This window comes from Stylophora pistillata, chromosome 6, assembly GCF_964205215.1.
Source record: "Stylophora pistillata chromosome 6, jaStyPist1.2, whole genome shotgun sequence".
NCBI lineage: Eukaryota > Metazoa > Cnidaria > Anthozoa > Scleractinia > Pocilloporidae > Stylophora > Stylophora pistillata.
This window is the reverse complement of record NC_142524.1, coordinates 6,423,555-6,446,587: the sequence shown is the minus strand read 5'-3', so window position 1 is coordinate 6,446,587 and position 23,033 is coordinate 6,423,555. Positions and strand designations below refer to the sequence as shown.

Sequence of the window (23,033 nt, the reverse complement as noted above, 5' to 3'; positions counted from 1 at the left end):
ATAAAAAAACGCGCTTAATTATTTTGAGAATTTGACATGGACAAATGTCAAATACACATGCGCAAGTTAGCAGTTAAATATACCTCCCGGTAATGTTAAAGCCATGGAATATGAAGTCAAAGTTTAACAATTATTCGCCGAGGACGAAGTGAACATTGTTGAATAATTCCCGAGACGAAGTCGAAGAGATTATTCAACAATCTTCACTTAGCCTTAAGGTAGAATCATTTTTAGTATAAATGCAAAGATGCTTTCGAATTCTTTTTTGATCAAATTCTTTGATCAAATTTTTGCGACTGCTAATAGATGCAGTGTGGCCTAGTGGTTAGAGTGTCGGACTCGTAATCCGCCGCTCCCGGGTTTGAGTCCCACCTTGACCACTGGATTTGTTTCACGGTAGCCCCGAGTTCAGATCCTTGGCCACGCTTGTAAATAGCCGACTGGTTTGCCTCCGGTCAGTTGGGGTTCTGAATGATGTTCTTAATGATGTTATTTTCAATTTAGACCATTTGTTTCATTTGTTTGCAAGGACCACAATGGAAACTACTGGTTCACCAGTAATTATGTAATCCTATAAAAAAATTTTTTTTGTTTTTTTTTTTATTTAGATACCAACGCCCCCCTCATTATAGTCATTTACTCCATCAGTACATGTAGAAGTTTCACCGTTTTCCCAAGGATTAGGATAAGAATCTTCGATATCTGAAAATTTCACAATTATTCGCCGAAGGCGAAGTGAATATTGTTGGATAATTCGCGACACGAAGTCGAAGGGACTATTCAACAATCTTCACTTAGCATTAGGGAATATTATTTTTTAGGGGAATTGTGGGTTGTGTGTGCTTTTAAAGGCGGAAAAAGGAGCTACGTGATTGGTGGGAACATGGCAACGATAAAAACACGAATAAATTAGTGGACTGAAAAGCGTTCGTTGATACCTGTGGGATTTAAGTAAGTGATAATGTTGAGTAGCTAATTTTTGTAAATTCGTTGAGCTGGGTCATAATTCTAGTCTTCCGTGGATCAGTAATGAGCGTAAGAAATTACGGAATACACAGGGAATGATGCCTTTTATCGTTATGACATCATTTGACACTTTTGTTAGATAACGTCGAATAGTATGTTGATAACAGTGAAAGTCGAAACTCTGGGTTGTTAAGGGTGTAAATTAAAAGGGAGGGGCATGAAAATCATCCATTTTCCGTTTGTGGATCCACCTAACACATGCTATTCGGACTCTAGTTTTGTTTTAGTCTATCGTTTCTACGTTAGGAGATAACAGAAACAATCTATCATACTTTGGGAACAGTTCTTGCCATAGTGGCCAGCCACACAGGTACAGTTATAGTCATTTTCTGCATCAGTACAAGTTGAACCGTTTTGGCAAGGATTAGGGTCACAATCATCGATATCTGAAAAATGAAAAATGACGATGCACAGCTAAGATTTGTTTTAAAGGCATTGCAAAGAAATGCAGGTAATGCAGCTATAGCAGGATCGAATTCAAAAGACTTATGAAAGATATTATTGCTGCCTTTTACGCTTTAGTCAACCACAACTCTATCGAGAAAACGCCTTACTTGTTGTGCAGTTTGTACCATTGTAGCCAGTGGCACAGGCACAGGTATAGGTATAGTTATCTCCATCCAGTGAACAGTTTCCGCCGTTCTGGCAAGGGTTAGGATTACAGTCACCTGTAAAAGGTCGCAACGATTTAGCAACTGCATGCGATAAGATCGAGTAATGAAATTATTTTGTTTAAACTTTCAGTTCATCATAAACGCCAACGGGAATGTCAAAACACGCACCTGAAAGATTGTAAACAAAACAAACGCACCTAATATTTCGAGAATTGGACATGGATTAATGTCAATTACACATGCATAAATTATCAGTTAAATATACCTTCCAGAATTGTTAAAGCCATAGAATATTATTTAAACATTTTAGAATCATTCGCCGAAGGCGAAGTATTTAATAATATTGACAGAGTACGTAATCTACAGAGTACGTAATCGTATTCTGTAGAACTAACTTGACCAATAATCTACAACTAAGAGGAATTTGTTGGAAATTATCTGTCATACTTTCTGAACAGTTCTTGCCATCGTAGCCAGCCATACAGGTACAAGTATAGTCATTTACTCCGTCGACACAAATAGCACCGTTTTCGCAAGGATTTAGGTCACAGTCGTTTACTTCTGAAACTGGATGGAAGCAATACGTTCATGACTATTATTTCAAAACCGATATGACCAATAGATGGACGCACACGCCTGATCGAAGTTTTTAGGCTGCGCTGTGCCAAAAAACGTCGGTTTTACGGCTGTGCCAAAAAACGTCGGTTTTACGGTTTTGTTGCTCATTGCGTTTTGCGGACTTTCCGTTTTCAGCATTTGGTTTTCGGTTTTGTGCTTTTTCGGTTTTTCATATTGGGGTTCCAGTTTCTCTTCGATCTGAGCAGCAGTTATACGCCTCTGCTGATCTCGAATAGCTGCAAAACCAATATTGCTCCATTTACAACCACAGTCAGATCGAGTAGGATTTTGACAACTGAGATGTGCAAATTTATCGGTTTAGACGGTTTTGCATGCGGTTTTCGGTTTTAATCGAATTTTTTCGGTTTCTTATAGACAGCAATGCCCCCCTCATTATAGTGATTTACTGCATCAGTACATGTACAAGTTGCACCGTTTTCCCAAGGATTAGGATAACAATTAACAAATGGTAAACACCACAGCGTACACTATTGAGTTATGGATGCACGCGGGAGGTTGCTAAGCACGAAAGAAGCGTAAGAGTCGCTCGAGGCGATAGCCGAGAGCGACTCTAGCTTCTTGAGTGCTTAGTAAACCTCCCAAGTGCATCCATAAGTCAATAGTGTACGCTGTGGTGTTTACCACTTGTTTTATAACATAACATTGATACATTGTAGCTAAAGAGTTCCCTTTTATTTAACAAATCTTACGCGACCACAAAAAACAAGCGCTCGCGCGGAAAAATAGTCTTTGCATTTGCTCACGTCAGCAGCGTACACCCATGGGCAAATGGGGGACGCTAAATTGACCAATCAGAGCGCGCGCTTTACTTTGGTTATGTTATAATCTTCGATATCTGAAAATTTCACAATTATTCGCCGAAGGCGAAGTGAATATTGTTGGATAATTCCCGAGACGAAGTCGAATGGACTATTCAACAATCTTCACTTAGCATTAGGGAATATTATTTTTTAGTAAAATTGCTAAGATTCTTTCGAATTCTGTTGTTAATTCGTTTTGTGAATTGACAATTGTAAACGCTGCCACAATTGTTTGGATTACTTGTATTGGAATATGCAGAAAGTTTCCATTAATAAAATTAGCCTAGCCTAAAAACTGAGCTCCACTGAGTTTATTTTTCAGCCCTTAACTTTATCAGAACTCTTTTTCGAGCTATAGTTTGTGAAATTATAAAGTGAGAACCTAAATTACAATGCTGTTAGTACGGATAGTCAGATCTTGTTCGCGCCAAGGAAATTTCCCCAAAAATCTAGTTACTTTGAAAGCTACAATAATCAGCATCGCACAGGGCCAGTCGTTTAAAACAGATTTCGAAGTGGAAAACGCACCATAACGCACGACTCACGACAAACTAAAATTACTGCGCGATACAATGTTAACACCACCATTCATGACAGCGCTCATTATTGTATGTGACAATGCTATCTTGTGATCATTTTGTTTCAACACCAATTTCTCTTAATCATTTATATTTCGCTATTGGCAAGGTTTAAAATGCTTTAATTGGATACTTATTCCTTTCTACCATTTTACAAGGAACTCATTCATATTCTTAATTAATGAAGCAAGTGATGAATGGCGTATTTTCAGATATAACAAAAGCAGTGGGAATACAAATTCATAACAATGCAGAAAATGCCAATAAATTTTCTAGAACTCTTTATCATACAATGAATTGAGTATTTGTTTATCTTCTTTTCTCGTTTCTATTCCGATAATGGCTTAATTGAGTCGCCAAAGTATTGCATAACCTTGTCTTTAATATTTTAAAATTATTTCTCTGTCTTTCTGGTTGCAATTGTTTTTATTCACCACTTTCATGAAGTTGCTATTATATTCCACTGTCTGCTGTGTTATACAGTTTTCCCTTCTGTTTTTGCAGAAATTGGACATCAATCAATGATTTTTCCATGTCGAAACGTACTTTCAAGCCGGCAGCTTAGGTCACTGATTGTTACCTGCTTCCCTAATAGGTCCTAAGCAGTTGTTTTGTGAAAATATGTTATGCAAACAAGCGGTAGTCGACGCCGACGGGAAGTTATTGGAATGACGGGAAGTTGAGATCAGAAACGAAATAATGAAATATGTCTTTATGTGATTGAATAGCTGCCTAGTTTCTGTACGTAAGTTTCACTTATTCTCGCCAATGATGAATTATTAATCCTATTAGAGAAAACATCAGCTTCACCTCTTTGCTCATTGGTTTTTTTTTTTGAAAAGAAAAATACTGAAAATTAATTTTGATCAGTTTTACTATCAAAAGAGCATTATTTGAAACCTTCGAAACGAGCAAGCCTTTTCCCTATGCTGTTATGAATCGTCTGCTTAAAAAACTGACAGTGAATGATTACCTATTTCCCCGAGCAACATGACTTTCAGTATTCATCCCTTAGCAAGAAATGTTGCTTAGGGTTATTCATCGCGTGGTCGCACGAAACAAAGAATTTGACCGGAAAAAAACAATTGAAAAAAGAATCATTTGCAGTCACTAAAGTGTATCTTGCCTTTGGCACATTTTTTTTTTTCTCAGAGGATTAGTTTTGAGTTGTTTAGTTTCACGTTTTCCAGAATGGCAGATGTTGTATCCCGTGGATTTATTTCCGTGTTTTAACAAACTTGTCGCCGAGCAACCTCGGTATCATGTTGTGTTCCTTAAAGAAACATTTCAAATAGCATGCTCATTTGAAATGGCTTGAAACCGTTCTAAACACTCAGATTTGGAAAATTTTCTTGTTACACAGGATTATTTATAAAAAAAATATAAGAAATTCTACGAATGTCAAACCACAGACTTCTAATATGCGTCTAGCATCACGCGCAAAATGTGTTTCTCGAATCTTCTATGATGTACAACTGAGCATATCTTAATTCTTCAAACGGTGTAATCGGTCAACTTCTTTCGATATTTGCAGAGCCTTTGAAAAAATCACCAATAAGCTACAGCTAAGTGGATTTTTAGGAAATTATATCTGTCATACTTTCTGAACAGTTCTTGCCCCCGTAGCCAGCCATACAGGTACAAGTGTAGTCATTTATTCCGGCGACACAAGTAGCACCGTTTTCGCAAGGACAGACCTTATTCGGGTTCTTGTTACTTCTGAACTTCCCGTGAAATAAATTGACTTAATGCAGGTGTATCTGAGTGCGTTTGTTTTCATTGCCTACAGCTTTACAGTATACCCGGCGATGTCCCTGGCTATTACGTTTTTATTCGTGGCTAGATCTGCCGATCTTCCAACCAATGAGAGCCATTACTACGGCCTAACAAGGAACACTTCGCAATTTTTGTCGATCGGCCTCCAAAAAGCCTTATGTATCACCCATTTATGATAACCTACTCAATAATCTTTAAGGATTAACTAAATTTCAGATTAATTTACTTACTTGAATAAGTGCAAATGATGTTGAATTCTGCACTGTCCGTTTCTGCTTTAATAGCGAAGACAACGTTGTGGTAAAATATAAATTTATCATCGTTTGAGATAGTAAGTGCCGTCAGGCATGTCCCAAGAGTAATGTGAAAGTCATAAGTATTTGAACCATTAGTGGCTCGACAGTCGCTGTCATTGAGAGTAAGGTTATTCGCGGGGAAAGCAGCATCAGCAGCAGTAAATAATGATTTTTGAATTGCTACCAAGATGTTGGACGCCTGGCAAGTGATGGCAACATTCTCTAATATAAAAAGGAAGCAACAAAACAATTAGAATGAACGTCATCATCTTTGGCAATTGGCGATGGGGGAGAGGGACGCAGCATCATTTGATTTTGCAGAGTCATGATTTCTGCCTTTTTTCCTTCGGCCCAATAATTCTTGGTCCATTGGCAATTTTGTTTCGATATTCATGATTCATTTTTAAACATATCTCGTAATTCAATATTTTCGATCAATTATGAAACTTGAAAAGTAATGACTCCGTGTGATTGGAGCGCCATATTTTAGTAGATGATCCATGATTCAAGGTCAGGCCCTCTCCTCCCTACCTCCCCTGATCCACTTTGCAGTAGTTGAGTTCATAGAGTTATTTTCCATAGGCCATTTCCAAATGACTTTTGGCCTCTTTTTCAAAACGAGGCCTGGTGCCCAACCATTCTTGTGAAAATGAGTTTAATTTACACGTGAATGAAAACATATCATCACATGAAAGGATGAGCACCAGGACTCGCTTTAAAAAAAGGCTAAAGATAATTTGGAAATAGCATATCGAGTGTCAAGATTAATGTTGACTTTGTTATGTTACACTCTGCGATCAGTCCTGAAAACGCGCACCGCATGCATTTTTCGGCCAATCAGAAGCAAAAATACAATCACTCGCTTGATCACTGGCTTGATCATTCACGCTTCAGCCTGATTCCGTTTCTATTTTGTTGCCCTCTCGTTAGATAAAATACATTATGATCGAGATCATCATGCTTTGAAACATACCTGGAACAGCGTATATCTCTACTCTCAGGCAAGTATCAATGGAAAATAGCTTAAACCGGACATATATCCCAATTACGGATGTGTTCAGAGTATGAAATGTAGTGACGTCACCACCAGCTGAGGAGGCGTAAAAGATCTGGAGAGATATCCAAAAGGTTAATATTTCAAAACTCATAAAAAAGAAAGAAAAACAGGATTAAGGGAAAGTCAAGCTATTGCTTATTTTCTAAGCCTTTTAGTTAAATGGAAACCCTTTTAGTACCGAATACTCATTAGTAACAATCTATTGTGGATATACGCCCAATAGAAGGACGCACAAGAATTCAAGTTTGTAGGCTGTCAAGACAACGGTGACAAAGTTAAATGATACCAACAGTAGCCTCGAGGCTTTCAAAAATTGCTATGAAAATGGTTTGGGACGTTAAGCAGTTAGGACGTCAACACCAGTTATTTAGTTGTTTATTCAGTTATTTACCTCTCTTGAGTCAACATCGGTAAAGTTTGTACCGTTTGTGGAATACTGGAGCGTAAAGTTTGTAGACTCTGAAGCGCCAGGTTTTCCTTGCACCTCGACACCGCATATTACGTAGCTTTGTCCCAGGTATATCGTAAGATATGGATCACTGTCACTGACATTTGGACACCAGGCACCAGTTCCAGCCAGGCGACCACGTGAGGCTGAAAAACCGGCGAGGTTCGAGCTTGCAGACATGCGTCCATCAGGAATCACTTTCAGTTCATCACGAACGCCAACGGGAGTGTCATAACACGCACCTGAACGATTGCAATCAAACAAATACGCTTAATTTTTCGAGAATTTGACATGGACAAATGTGAAATACACCAACGGAAATGATCAGTTGAATGTAACTCCGGGATCGATGAATCTAATGAACACGAAGTCAATATACAGATTTTACCAAGCATAAAATCTGAGCTTCAGTAAGTGTATGTTACAGCCCTAACTTTATCAGAACTCTGGACTAGCTGTTGAAGGGTAGATCAATCTTAAGTTTGTGTAATTATGAAGTGAGAACCTAAATGTTATTGCCGTTAGTAGGAATAATCACATGTTGTTGGCAACAAGGAAACATGTCAATAAACCGATTTACTTTAAAAGTTTCAATGATGTTATGGCAGAGGGAAAGCCGTATGATGGATTAGGCGAAAAACCAAAAGGAGGAATCATTAAAAGAAAAATTCCAGTTTTGTTTTAGTCTATCGTGCCTACGTTAGGAGATAACAGAAATAATCTATCATACTTTGCGAACAGTTCTTAATACCATAGTAGTCATACAGGTACAGTTATAGAGGGGGGCATTGGGGTCTGTGGTTTTGCGGTTTTGGCTATTTTTTAGATCGTTCTTTCGGTTTTTGTGCCAAAAAACGTTGGTTTTACGGTTTTTATGCTCATTGCGTTTTGCGGATTTTCCTTTTTCAGCATTTAGTTTTCGGTTTTCGTCATGTGCTTTTCGGTTTTTCATATTGGGGTTCCAGTTTCTCTTCGATCTGAGCAGCAGTTATACGCCTCTGCTGATCTCGAATAGCTGCAAAACCTATGTTGCTCCACTTGCAACCACAGTTAGAAAGATCAATTAGGATTTTGACAACTGAGATGTGCAAATTTATCGGTTTAGACGGTTTTGCATGCGGTTTTCGGTTTTTAACTAATTTTTTCGGTTTCTAATAGACACCAATGCCCCCCTCATTTTAGTCATTTACTGCATCAGTACATGTACAAGTTGCACCGTTTTCCCAAGGATTAGGATAACAATCTTCGATTTCTGAAAATTTCACAATTATTCGCCGAAGGCGAAGTGAATATTGTTGGATAATTCCCGAGACAAAGTCGAAGGGACTATTCAACAATCTTCACTTAGCATTAGGGAATATTATATTTTAGTAAAATTGCTAAGGTGCTTTGGAATACTGTTGTTAGTTCGTTTTGTAAATTGACAATTGTAAACGCTGCCACAATTGTTTGGATTGCTTGTATTGGAATAAGCAGAAAGTTTCCACTGATAAAATTAGCCTAGCCTACAAGATGAGCTCCTCTGAGTTTATTTTACAGCCCTTAACTTTATCAGAACTCTTTTTCGAGCTATAGTTTGTGAAATTATGAAGTGAGAACCTAAATTACAATGCTGTTAGTACGGATAGTCACATGTTGTTCGCGCCAAGGAAATTTCCCAAAAATCTGATTTACTTTGAAAGCTACAATAATCAGCATCGCACAGGGCCAGTCGTTTAAAACAGATTTCGAAGTGGAAAACGCACCATGACGAAAGACTCACGACAAACTAAGGGCCTGATTACATGAGCCTAGCTGGCCCGGTTAGCCGGGCTGATTTCTTTTGTTTTCACGCTTTGGTGAACACCAAAACAAAAGAAATCAGCCCGGCTAACCGGGCCAGCCCGGCTCATGTAATCAGGCCCTAAAATTACTGCGCGATACAATGTTAACAGCACCATTCGTGACAAAGCTCATTATTGTATATTACAATGCTAACCTGATATCATTTTGTTTCAAAACCAATTTCTCTTAATCATTTATATTTCGCTATTGGCAAGGTTTAAAATGCTTTAATTGGATACATATTCCTTTCTACCATTTTACAAGGAACTCATTCATATTTCTTAATGAAGCAAGTGATGAATGGCGTATTTTCAGATTTAACAAAAGCAGTGCAAATACAAATTGATAACAATGCAGAAAATGCCAATGAATTTTCTAGAACTCTTTATCATACAATGAATTGAGTATTTGTTTATCTTTTTTTCTCTTTTCTATTCCGATAATGGCTTAATTAAGTCGCCAAATTATTGCATAACCTTTCCTTTAATATTTTAAAATTATTTCTGTCTTTCTGGCTGCAATTTTTGTTCATTCATCACTTTCATGAAGTTGCTATTATATTCCACTATCTGCTGTGTTATAGAGTTTTCCCTTCTGCTTTTGCAGAAATTGGACATCAATCGATTATTTTTCCATGTCGAAACGTACTTTCAAGCCGGCAGCTTAGGTCACTGATTGTTACCTGCTTCCCTAATAGGTCCTAAGCAGTTGTTTTGTGAAAATATGTTATGCCAACAAGCGGTAGTCGACGCCGACGGGAAGTTATTGGAATGACGGGAAGTTGAGATCAGGAACGAAATAATGAAATACGTCTTTATGCGATTGAATAAGATGCCTGGTTTCTGTATCTAAGTTTCACTTATTCTTGCCCATAATGAATTATTAATCCTATTAGAGAAACCATCTGCTTCACCTATTCGCTCGTTTCTTTTTTTTTTTTTTTTGAAAAGAAAAATACTGAAAATTAATTTTGATCAGCTTTACTATCAAAATAGCATTATTTGAAACATTCGAAACGAGCAAATCTTTTCCTTATGCTGTTATGAATTGTCTGCTTAAAAAACTGACTGTGAATGATTACCTATTTTCCCGAGCAACATAATTTTCAATATTCATCCCATAGAAAGAAAAGTTGCTTTAGGGTTACTCATTCCGTGGTCGCACGAAACAAAGAATTTCACCCCAAAAAAAACAATTGGAAAAAAGAATTATTTGCAGTCACTTAAGTGTATCTTGCCTTTGGCACATTTTATCCTCTTGGTTTTGAGTTGTTTAGTTTCATGTTTTTCAGAATGGCAGATGTTGTATCCCGTGGATTTGTTTTCGTGTTGTAACAAACATGTCGCCCAGCAACCTCGGTATCATGTTGAGTTCCTTAAAGAAACATTTCAAATAGCATGCTCATTTGAAACGGCTTGAAACCGTTCTTAACACGCAAATTTGGAAAATTTTCTTGTTACACAGGATTATTTATAAGAAAATATGAGAAATTCTATGTGTGTCAAACCGCCGACTTCTAATATGCGCATAATTTCTTTCTCGAATCTTCTTCATGATGATGTACAACTGAGCATATTTTTAATTCTTCAAACGGCGTAATCGATCAACTTCTTTCGATATTTGCATAGCCGTTGAAAAGATTTTTTGGAGTAGACAATACCGAGAAAAATTGAGAAACTTTTTTTTCTACACATAAATATCTATTTATTTTCCTCCTGAAGATATCTCAATGAGATTGACAAGAACCGCAGCTCAAAATCGCAAACTGATTTAATTCTTGAATTTTTTTTACAAGCCATTGCAAATTATATTTCTTGTGCGTATCTATAACGAGAGCACGCTTGAACTATTATCTCCCACTCAGTTTTTGTGGTTAGAATTCAATAGGGAAGCTCAAGAGAACTGTCTCTTAAATCTAACCGATATCACCTGTTTGTGTGCGAAAATAATCAGTTATTCAAACCAACCCCGTCCGTGACCAGCAATAATGTAATTCGAATAAGTGAACCGTCGCTAGAGCTGTCGCAGTTTTGTGAATTATTCTTGAACTGATGGCCTGCATCAAAGACCACTTCAAAGAAAAACAACGAAAAAAATTAAGTTTTCTAACAGTTGGTGGTAAAGGTGTATGCATGAAATACCTTGTTATATTCGGTCGGGCTTCCTTTCAAGCGTTAACACTTTTCTCTCTTGCGTGCAGGAAAATAGGTTTTCAATTCTTGATAACGCTGAACAGAATACAAGCGCCTCGGGTGGAGTACAAACACTACTTTCATGATACTCCTAATGAAAAAACTTTTGCGTCTTTGAATATTTTTACGACTAAGGAGAGGAAACAGAAAACGTTACCTTTGCAAAGATTTAGAGATCCCAAGCACATCAGCGCCAAGAAAAAAATGGCAAACTCAGGGTATCTTGGTTTCTTGGCCATTTCGCGTGTGATGAGCACTCGATGAGGGACTTGCTTTTAGCCGAGAAAATATGGTGTGAGCTTTCTCCTGCAAAGCTACTTCTTGTTCAATTGAAACACGGTGTAATCTTGGGTAAATGAACAAATGAATACAGGAAGTGAGGATATTACAAGCGTATAATGTTGCCTAATTCTCCACCAGCGATAGAATTTTGGGTGACAATGTTTAAGTTTGTGCGCAAAACTTGTGCAATTTTGTTATGACAACTCTGGGTTTGTCACTAAGGTATTATCCTCTCATAGTGATTGGTGAGCATAAAGAACAACGGAAACTTGACCACCTTGGAAAAGCGCGGTTGGAGGTGGGAGTCGCTCGCTACTATTCGCTGTTTTAATCTACCTCATTTGCATTTCCCTCTCTTTAAACTGTTTGTAGATGGTCTAGACGGTTTTTATTTGAGATTACACCGATGATGTTTCGTTGTTCTGTTACCTAGGATGCATAAACATTGGGGAAAACACTTTCCTAGTTCCTTTCGCTCAAATACATCGAAGGGTTCGCGTCATATGTTAAGCTACGGATCACGCTACAGGTTCGTCTTCACAGCTAAAGTGTAGATCAGTATTATACTGTGGATAGAATTTTATAACGGCATGTAAAGAGACATCCTTTGTTTGGTATTCTGCAAATTGTATCCAGTACGGCGAAGTTCCAACAACGAAAGCGCAATTTTGAACGAGAAAAAAAAATATAGAGAGTTTCAGACTATACAAATATAGCCACCGAATAAACGCCAGCCTTGTTTAGAACAAGGTATAATTAATTCGAGGATTGTGCGAAAAAAATGTTAAGTGCAACAAAACTTGGTAATCTACTTCATCCTTTGAAATTTATGTCAAAAGAGCGAGAACTTTGTACGTTGATCTTGTTTTTTGAAAGCACAAAGAATTGTCCTGTAAAATCTCGCGTTAAGTATTTTAGAGTATCCAAGAGAGTGTTTTTGCTGAAAACTTTAAGGCTAGTCTCTGCCCCCACCCAGAATGCTGAGAAAATCTTCTAGGATGTAAAGAAAATATCGGAAGGGAAAGTTCCTAACGTCAAAACCACTCAGAGCAAAACAAAACCACTCAAAGCAAAACAAAACCACTCAAAACCACTCAAAGCAAAACAAAACAAAAATTAGCTTTTAAAAACTGTTATGATAACTTTAGCATTCGACATTAAGCGGCGAGACAGATACCTGTTAGAGTGACTAGAGGTTTTGTAATTTTCCCTGTGTTTTATGTAAGTCAATAGTTGGCAATATCAACTTGTAACGGACCTGCTTATTCGACAGGTAAATGCAGATGATATCCCAGCCAGATTTCATTGTGGTTTATCCAATACAACATTATGACTGCGACGAAGAAAATTGCAAAACTAAAAACCGTTTTCTTCCAAAGAACAGAGGATATTCATACAAACTACGTCACCGTTTAAACGGAAAGACTCTTTTTTAAGAGAAAAACTTATCAACCTATATAATCCTCGATCTCAGTCTTGTTGGCACTGGTTCAGGTTTCATGTGACAAAAGAGGTCTCTTTCTCGTCTTAAGACTTTGCTTAACCTGCACAGCTGCTGTAGAAACTATATTACTGAGTTCTTTCCACTCCCACGCCCATCTCATTTCACGACAAATAAACGTTGTGTCCCTTAAAGATTCAAATATCGAGACCTTCTTTCATTCATTTGAAACACTTATTAAAAGTAAGGAAAGGTGAAAAACAGTGTAGCCGTAGTTTAAAATGAGTCACAAGCCTGTGATGCTCATTTTTTTTGCCGTACTGCCCTTTTCTCAAATCGTTATCGAGGTGAGAATTTTCGAAATAAAGCTGAGATTTTTAGGACAGGACTACAAGAAAAAAACATAATCAAAAGCATAAAGGACGAGAAAGTATCAGCAAGGAAATAATTCTGCAAGAGGAAACAGAAATTTAGGCATTATTAAAGTGTAAAATAAGTCTACTGAAGCTAAATCTCTCTTAACAATCGTTGTAAATCTGTGTGAAGGAAGAAGAAAGAGAGAAAAAAAAAAGGTTTAACTCGACAAGTTTAGTTTATCTCAAGTACACTCGTGTTTGTATTGGACTGTTCATATTATGTTAAAAAATCCTTCTCTGCATCGATAATACCGACTTCTTCCTGCTGCCTGTTCCCTCATCCGAAAATAATTTCCACCATACTTTTAATCTTTCTAGGCATCATCTGATACATCTATCCCTAGCGTGAAAGCCATTGACAATCGCTACAGAGAAAGAGTCTCTGATGACGTAAGTAGAATTCTATATATGTTTTTTGTCATAAGCGTGTGTTGTCAATATTCGATGTGTTAGGGTTGACTCACGTTTTTAAAATTCAAACAAAAGGAATAACGGTTGGAATTAATTTTGTATCATTTTCTAAGTACAAATAGTCCTTAAGAAAAAATCCAGTTTGCAACATTTATAGAGAAATTGTTCGTCGTTTCCAATACGCAAAAACATTGCGTAAGTTTTTATTATCATTATTTTTTTTCTAAAGTGCAGATACGGTTATTGGAAACCTGGCTCTACGCCTAATAGCAATTTTAAAAGACCAACAACTAAACCGAGTAATTAGAAAAGCTGGCTTTTTGCTTAAGGGCACTTTAGAAAAAGCTGGGAAAGTACTGTGAATCGCACAGACATTTTTGACTCGTGAATAAATTTCTTTAAAACTAAGAAAGACACAAAATAGATATTCGCTTCACTAAACTTGTAGAGCTGCATGCGACAGAAATTGTCACCGAAAGAAGATGCTAAAGTTCAAGCTTCTTTGTCCCTGTGATGACCTAACGTACACACGGTGCGCTTTTTAAACAAAGATCGCCCTCTCCCTAAAATTTGCCTAAGGGCATTTTAGATAATGCGACAGAAATTGTCACCGAAAGAAGATGCTAAAATTCAAGCTTCTTTGTCCCTATGATGACCTAACGTACACACGGTGCACTTTTTAAACAAAGATCGCCCTCTCCCTAAAATTTGCCAAAGGGCACTTTAGAAAAAGCTGGGAAAGTACTGTGAATCGCATAGACATTTTTGACTCGTGAATAAATTTCTTTAAAACGACGAAAGACACAAAATAGTAATTCGCTTCACTAAACTTGTACAGCTGCATGCGACAGAAATTATCACCGAAAGAAGATGCTAAAATTCAAGCTTCTTTGTCCCTGTGATGACCTAACGTACACACGGTGCGCTTTTTAAACAAAGATCGCCCTCCCCCTAAAATTCAAGCTTCTTTGTCCCTGTGATGACCTAACGTACACACGGTGAGCTTTTTAAACAAAGATCCGCCCCCTCCCCCTCCCCCCTCCCCACTCCCCTCTCCCCACTCCTTCTTCATTGTTTTTCCCTGTAGTTGATCCCTGGACCTGTTTTCGTGGGTGGATTGCGCGCCTTCATTTAGTTTTCTTCCTCCTTCAAATTCACGCTCAAATTTTGAATGTGCCGCTGCAGCCGTAATCGGCATTTATAAACTTCTCCATTTTTAGGTTTTCAAGCTATATATGACGAATGTTCTATTGAGGTTATCTTTTCGCTATATCCTCTTCTTTAAAACGCCAAAGGTTTCTGCATCTAAAGTGGGTTATTCTAATCCCCTCCTCCATTTTTACAGAAACTATTCAGTTCAAAGCGCAAGCGCTGTCTAATATCCTGGTATTCTACGCAATACTCTTTGTCATAATTGCTTTTTTTTTCTAATTCCTCTGAAAATTCTTGTCTGTTTAACTCTGCTTTTTCAGATTGTCTACCATTTCGACTTATTTTGGAGCTGGATCAAAAGTTTTTTCGTGGAGAGCTGGATATTAGCTGCGATCTTTTGCATGTTGTATTGTAACTAAAAGATGGACCGCGTTGTCAATTTCTTGAATTAAAAATTTATCAAATAATGAATACAGGGGGTAAGGGGTAAGTTTTTAAAGAATTTGTGGTGCTGCGTCGGTGGGAGTAACAAGGCAATTTTGGTTTTATCAACTGAGTTGATGTAGTAAATTGGCCACCGTAAAGTATTTCAAAGCTGACATTTCGAGCTTTAGCAACTCAGTTGATGAAACCAAAATTATAGAATAATGTACTCGTCTGCTTTAAGTGAAGTCAATTGAGTTTGGATTGTAAGATTTCTAAATGCTTCATCTTTTTAAGAAGCATTTTTTTCACATCTTACCCTTGTGGGCGGGTTTTGGGAGGCCCGAGTTCTAGCAAGACCACCTTGAAGTCTGTTTAAAGATGTAGTCGAAACAATTCAAGTCGGCTTGCATGATCGGCAAGCAAAAATGAAACAACCGTTAATAGCATCTTCACAGCATGATATAGATTTTAAAATTAGCCGGTAGTGTTTTAAAAACAACGAACTACTTTTCTGCAAAGTATTGAGCTAATGATCGTCATTGTAAGTATAAATCAACTGCATTGTGCGCGCCAGAACCATTTCGTAGACAAGAGATCATAAATGCTATTGCCTCAGCTTTGTTTGCCTGAGAGCAACAGACTTAACCAGGTTCTGAATGCCACAAACGCTACTGTGATCCTTTTTAAATGAGATGAAAAGAAAAAAGAAGACTGCAATATTTCTTACGCCTGAACTCGTCCGGGTTGGGTTTAAAGTTTCCGGTCGAGCTTTTCAATTACGTTTAGTTACTTTTTATCAAAAGTCTCTAAGTCTTTAAATTTATGAAAAACTCAAGTTGAAATTGCAATGTTTGTCAGAAAACTGTACCGTTATAGAAAGTAAGCTGTTAGAAGAGCCTAAAAAAAAAACAGAAAAAAAAAAAAACTGATAAAATCTTTGCTTGACTTTTGAAAATTTCGTCCCTTTGATCCGTTAACTTTAACTTTTGGTTTTGGTCTAAAGAGCCGTAGTTTTGTTTTATTTTGTGACGTTTCTGTCTGAGTTGGTGTCACATAAATCACTTTCATCTGAATGTAGAGTTCCTCGTTGAAGCCTTTCTTTGCATTTAGCGACTGTTTAAACTCATGGTCAGTTTCTAAGCAGTGTACCACGTTCACCTTCTTTTATGGCAAATATAGTTGGAATCTGTATTTGCTCAATCGCGAATATTTAAAAAGACCTTCTCTTAGTCAGTTTAAACAATAAAAAGAACGGGAAGTTTTAAGTTTACACTCAGTTACTTGTATTCAAATGGGCCATACGCCAAAAATGTTGATTTCCTCACCGTTCTGGCTTACTTTGCAATTGCCAGAGTCGTAGTTTTGTTTTGTTACTGTTTGAGTTGGTGTCACATAAATCACATTTATCCGAATGTAGAGTTCCTCGTTGAAGCCTTTCTTTGCATTTAGCGGCTGTTTAAACTCGTGGTCAGTTTCTTAGCAATATACCACATTCACCCTCGTTTATGGCAAATATAGTTCGAGTATATGTTTGCTCAGTCCTGAATAAAAGACCTTCTCTTAGTCAGTTGAAACAAGAAAAAGAACGGAAGGTTTTACGTTTGCCCGCAGTTACTTGTATTGAAATGGGCCATACGCCAAAGATGTTCATTTTCCTTGTCGTTCTGGCTTACTTTGCAATCGCCATCGAGGTAAGAATTTTGGATCTACCGAAGACAATGACGTCCTTTTTTTCTGATAAAAATATTGTCCGAGTTGATCGCTTATATTCAGTTAATAACGTACTTACATAATGCTTTGTTAAGATAAATAACTCACTCAGTCTCTTTCGAGATGTTGTACGATTGAGCAACAAATCGGACGTTTTTTTTTGAGCGATCAAATGTAGTTTATAGAAGCAGTCGGCTTGCTTTCAACATATTGTTTCGTGGAACATTGAACATCAAGCAGATTTGGTGTTTGTTCAAATAAACTATTCCGTTATAACAATATACCGCAGAAGTTACAGGGGGTGTGCTGAAAATACCCACTGCGGTGGAAAGAAGAGAGAGAGGGAAAATCTTTCCAGCATCTGGCTCGACTTGACAAAAGCTGTTTGATTCTAATCTGGAGCTTCCTTGTTTGCAACAAGTTGAAAAGGTTCACAACAATTCCAAAGTCTTTCAGGTATCCCTTTGGTAATTTAACATGAAAATAAAGATCAAGAGAAAGAAAAAACTTAGCGTCTATCAAAAAATCCCAACATTATGACATAAGCAAAATGTGATTTTATCTCGAGACCCGAAATGTATATAGTTAAGTATTTAGGTGTGCCTTTGCAAGGGGCAAGGAGCGTTGTCAATCTTAAGCCAATCAAATGAGGTCAGATCAAATAACAGCGAGGTTATAGGCAAGGTCAGTTTCTCTCCTGGTCCTTCTCGCCTTCATTCCCATCGTGTTAACATCCGAACACAGATTTTCGGTAATATTCCAGCCCCCTTCCCATGCTCCGGCCTTCTCTTCAGGCTTTCGTTGCCTTTTTATAAGTATTTGGCTCTTTGCCGATGCTTAACCCCACCTTTGCTCAAGAGATTGCGCGAGGTTTATTATATCAATGTTCTTGATGTTGGGTGAAATAAAAGCGTGACTATTGTGGCCACATTAGCAGTTACTATTTTTATCTCCCGTCAATCTCGTCAGCAAACTAGCGCGACGTCACGCAGAGCTTCAGTCCCGTTTTAGTAGAGACACGCGGGTTTCGTGATAAATTGCATCTCGTACATGTTTATTTTATTATTAAACCATGCACGTTAGGATCAAGCTCCTTCTCTTCGACAGTGATCTCGTAATCCTTTGCTGGTGTGTTCATTTTTCTCACAAAACTTTTGTTTGTTGTTTGTTTGTTTTTTTAAATTTATTCAGGCAGGGACAACACTCTCCAACGTAAAAGAAACTTACAATCGCTTCAAATATAAAGTCTTTAATGTCGACGTAAGTGAATCCATACTTATTTTATAATTTTGCTTTTTTATCTTCCGTTGTCAATGTATAAGTATAAATGAATATTGATGTATAAATGAATATATGAATATGTTAACATTCTTTTCTTCACAGTTTGTCATTATCGGTGGTTAATTTCTGATTTAAATGTAAATCTTTTTTGTTGTTTTATAGAAAACTTTAATAATTGCTTTAGACAGAGCGAAGTAGCGCTGAATATCGAATCGAAAAACAATTAAAAAGCAGCCAAAAAGGGCAAGGGGAATGAATTAAATACAAAAGTCAGTTTTCGGTGATGTCCACAATCAACGTGAAAAGAGATACAAATCGCTCGCGGGAGAACAAAACATTTCTAACAAGTTCAGTTCAAAGTCTGCTTTCATTTACATGTATCCCTATTAAAAAGGATCGACTTCTACGGCGCGAATTCGGTCCCGTTTGTTATCGCAAGCAATCCGAGAATCGTTTTGGAAATATCTGAGATCTTAACTAATTAGCCATTACAGTTTTGGATTAGAACTCTTTAATCTCCACAACTGACCAACAAGAGATGATTTAAGTATGAGAGCGATCTTCGCAGTGACGAACACTCCTTAAGAAGTAGTGAAAATGAGGCCTGAAATAAATTCAGGTCTGTACGGGCTTCGAACCCGGCGCAGTGCTCTACCAACTGATCTACCAACTGAGCTACCAACTGGGAGTTAGTCATTATGTTGGTTCGTAATAAACCAGTGAGGAGATTAGTCAACGTTTGTGAATAGATGAAAGTCATATATTTGAACTGAATATATGAAAGTCATATATTGGAACTGAATATATGAAAGTCATATATTTGAACTGACTTTCATAGATTCACTTCACAAACGTTAAGAGATGACTTCTCCTTACAATATGAACACAATATTTAGCAGACAAGTGATGAGAGAAAAGAAAAATATCAATTAGGGGATTATCAATGAATCCAATACCAAATTCTCCACATTAACATAATAAGGCGACAAGTAGGGAGAAATACTTAGGCTAATGATATTTTGGAAGTGAAAAGGTTAACAATGCTGTACACTTTTCTACTAATGTATCATTTTAGGCCACCTACTATGGAAATCAAGGTGGCAGAAGATAATGCACATTTAATCCGTTGTCTCCGAAAATTTTGAATGCTATCAGGAGGAATAATTGGATTGTAGTCGCAGCTGCGCCTGGGACATACCAGGAGTCTGTTGGGTGTGGCATGTGTGTTGAGATCACTGGCACAGGAAAGGGGAGCGGGGCGAGCCCCATCAAAGGAAAACGAAAAGCTATGATCGTCGATCGATGCCCCGGATGTAGAAACAGTATGTATTGGTAAGTTTGTTTTTAATTTGCCTGTGTATTGGATAGTCCTCATTTTATTATCCGGTTCATTCACAGGATATTTAGCTACGGATCGGTTGTAAAACTTTTCAACGCAAGTAATAAACTCATTACGAAACTATGTATAAAAGGCAAATGAATAAAGGTGGTAAGTTTCTAAACAAACTGTTGTTGTAACAAGGTAAGTTTGGTTTTATCAGTTGAGTTGATAATGTAAACTGGACACCGTAAGGAGTCTCAAAGCTGACGTTTCGAGCGTTACCCCGCGTCAGAGCGAAAGGCGTCTTGTACCAAATTATAATCGAAGATTGAATGAAAAGTTAAGAAGAACAATTTTCATTTCCTTTTATATTTCAGAGGCGTTAGATTTCGCCGTAGCTGGCGATGGACGGTGGAAAATCCATTATCGGGCAATCGACTGCCCGACCCTCGGAGGAAGGAAGGGAAAAATTCAGTTTCGTTTCCAAGGAAGCAACCCTTATTTCATCAAGCTACAAGTAAGGAATACCAAGTGAGATTCATTCTACAATAGCGTTTCAAATTAGCGTGATAAGACTCATAAGGACGAGTTAGACACGAATTTCAATATTTTGTTCGCAGAAATTCATGTATGGCAATAAAGACTGCATTCTTTTTTTCGTAGGCGATCAGTCTCATTTTAAAATAAACCATTATTTCCGACGTATTTTTAGTATGAAAAGCGTCATTTTCGGTAGATGCTCGATCTTCTTGGATTAGTGAGGACAGCAAGTCTAATGAACGTGAATACATGTTCTTAATCAAATGGGACTTTTCCTGTTGAAACAAAACGAAACGGAACGAAACCTAACGGAACGGAAAGGAACGAAACAGAAAGAAAAGACACGACACGACACAAAACAAAACGAAACGAAAAGAAACGAAGCAAAACGAAGCAAATACGCACGATTCGAAATATCTTGACCTGAGTCCCTTTACTTCAAATAAACAATTCAAAACCACAGAGCGTCAAGTTTTCAAATTTACCCATGTTTTCGGTTTGTCTTCTGCTTAAGAATACCAACGGCTGGGATGGAGATCTTGGTAAATGGGAAGTACCACTGTATGAAGCGTGCCTCCGACAACTTTTACATCGCTACAGGAAAAACTAAAACTCCTCTGACCATACGTTTGACGGCCGTTAATGGTCAGCAAGTGACAACGAGAATTCCTGAGATTAGGAATAACTTCGACTTTACGAGTTGGGTACAGTTCAAGGGCTTCAAGAGCGGACGTGAGTAGACTCCTGACACACAATTGCTAATCGACTGAACTAAGATAATTTACTTAGGCGCCTGACTAGAATGTACTATACAAAGATGAGTCCAAAAAGACCAAGGCATGAGTTGAATTATACGATCTCGGCTTATCGATTTGCTAATGGTTGCCTACAAAAGTTAAATGGCGACAGCACACAAAAAAATTTAACGTCCTCGTGAAGATTTTTCCTAGAACTTTCTGTGCGATTAAGTATTCTCACCCGAAAACCAGTTTGTTGATCATGACACGCTCAGTGACCAAGCTATTGACCTTACAAGATCTTTTTTATCTCAATCATTTATCAATCCATCCATCCGTTCATTTATTTTATTTTTATCATCGTTGAAGTGGCAATGAATTGGTAGGTAATTACTGAAAATGACGATATTGAAGGAGATCATTGAAGTTTGAAATAGATTATCAACATTATTGCTGTCTCTACTACCATTATTATTGTTATAATCATTTGATAGTCACTATAATTGTTGTTTTAATAATCTTGACTATTACCCAATGATCTCATTCTAATGTTATTTTACTCTTTTGCTTGGTCGGCTATAGCTGGGCCAAATGGCATCAAATGTTTTGGTCAAGGAAACAGACACCCCTATCCAGCAGGAGGGATGCGACGTTAGTGTACTTGTTTCCTTTTAAAGGCCGATCGTTCTTACAGTACAACCTGTGGAATGACTTTACTCTTCCTACCTAAACAGTCTGCCAGAGGGTATTTGCCTCTTGAAAGGATTTTCTTTCTTAAAAGTGTCACCAAAGTTTGATAAAATTACGGTCAGGTTTTCGTTTGAGAGATTTTCCTAAATCAGTAGTGAGTGCTTGTAAATTTATTGTTTCAATGTATAACGAGGTCTTATTTTAAAAGAGCAACTAGATTTTTAGCAGTTTACATACAACGAAAAATTCATTGATACTTGAAGTTTCCCGGCCTTATTTTCTTTTATCAGACCATACCAATAACCGATGCAGACTTATCTCACAAACTCAAATCTGTACTGATTTGTTGCATTTAAATTTACAGCTGGAAAATGATGCCAGGGATCGATAATTGCCGGAGTTTGACGGTCAGCTCTTGGTCTTCCTTCGTCTTCTGGATTATCGTCTGCAAACAATAATGTTTAAAATGGATTGTTTGAGCTGTTTCTTTTGTAAACACGAGAGTCGCGAAATAAACTTCACAACTCCACGTGGAATCAAAAAATTGCTTTCGTTTACAACTTGATTCTGAGTCCAAAACGCAGTAACACTTCAGATACTGAACGCAAACTTAGTTAAAGAAAATTTAAAGTATGCTGCACCAACTAAGTGTTTTTTTTTCTACGCATTAAAATAATTTAATTCGTAATTTTGAAAATGTCACTTTATAATGACAAATTTGACTAAATATCAACAATTTGTCTTCCGAAGCCGGTCGTGCACTCATGTCAGTTCGACGAAAAGGCATAATCCCTTCTCACAGCCCTAACGAAATTTCTTGGAATATATTTTGGCTAATGCATCATTTGCTCGAAGTCAAGGCCAATTATATTGACGTAAAGTCAATTCTATCGTTCAACGTTATTGTATTGCGATGAATTGATGCTTCAATTTTCATGTCTAATAGGAAAAATCTAATTGGAAAAGTGCGGAACTCAAGTTTTACGTGTAAGATGACTCGACTACTAATGATCAATAGTCTTGAAATAGTTCTTATTGTTCTGCCACTCCACAGTGTACTTTTACCGGTCAAATCAAGTATCCTAAAATAATATATCTTCCGCCTATTGATGACGTTACACTTCTAGGTTCTATTATTTTAAAGTCAATTCTATTGTTCAACGTTATTGTTTTGCGATGAATTGATGCTTCAATTTTCATGTCTAATAGGAAAGCTGCAGCACTCAAGTTTTACCTGTAAGATGACTCCAATACTAATGATGAATAGTTCTGAAATAGTTCTTATTGTCCTGCCACTCGATCTACAGTGTACTTTTACCGGTCAAATGAAGTATCCTAATATAATATATCTTCCGCTTATTGATGACGTTACACTT

At 37.4% G+C, this 23,033-nt stretch overlaps 1 protein-coding gene and 1 pseudogene across 2 annotated transcripts in view; one reads left to right on the top strand and one right to left on the bottom strand.

The window, feature by feature from the left end:
• LOC111342175 (uncharacterized) overlaps positions 1 to 11,523 on the bottom strand; it is a 39,876-nt gene extending 28,353 nt beyond the window's left edge. The window contains exons 1-6 of the mRNA XM_088724896.1: positions 11,408 to 11,523; positions 7,178 to 7,476; positions 6,703 to 6,838; positions 5,664 to 5,951; positions 1,581 to 1,694; positions 1,299 to 1,412 (exon numbers count right to left, since the gene is read on the bottom strand). Of these exons, the coding sequence (XP_088581022.1) occupies positions 1,299 to 1,412; positions 1,581 to 1,694; positions 5,664 to 5,951; positions 6,703 to 6,838; positions 7,178 to 7,476; positions 11,408 to 11,489 (1,033 nt within the window). The 5' untranslated portion in view covers positions 11,490 to 11,523. The remainder of the gene's footprint in view (positions 1 to 1,298; positions 1,413 to 1,580; positions 1,695 to 5,663; positions 5,952 to 6,702; positions 6,839 to 7,177; positions 7,477 to 11,407) is intronic.
• On the top strand, positions 11,515 to 22,201 carry LOC111342180 (uncharacterized; annotated as a pseudogene). The gene is made up of 9 exons (XR_016002283.1): positions 11,515 to 12,061; positions 13,708 to 13,779; positions 15,273 to 17,069; positions 18,280 to 18,348; positions 19,445 to 19,691; positions 20,068 to 20,221; positions 20,745 to 20,962; positions 21,550 to 21,618; positions 22,022 to 22,201. The product of XR_016002283.1 is annotated as an uncharacterized LOC111342180 (transcript).
• The last annotated feature ends 832 nt before the right edge of the window (positions 22,202 to 23,033 follow it).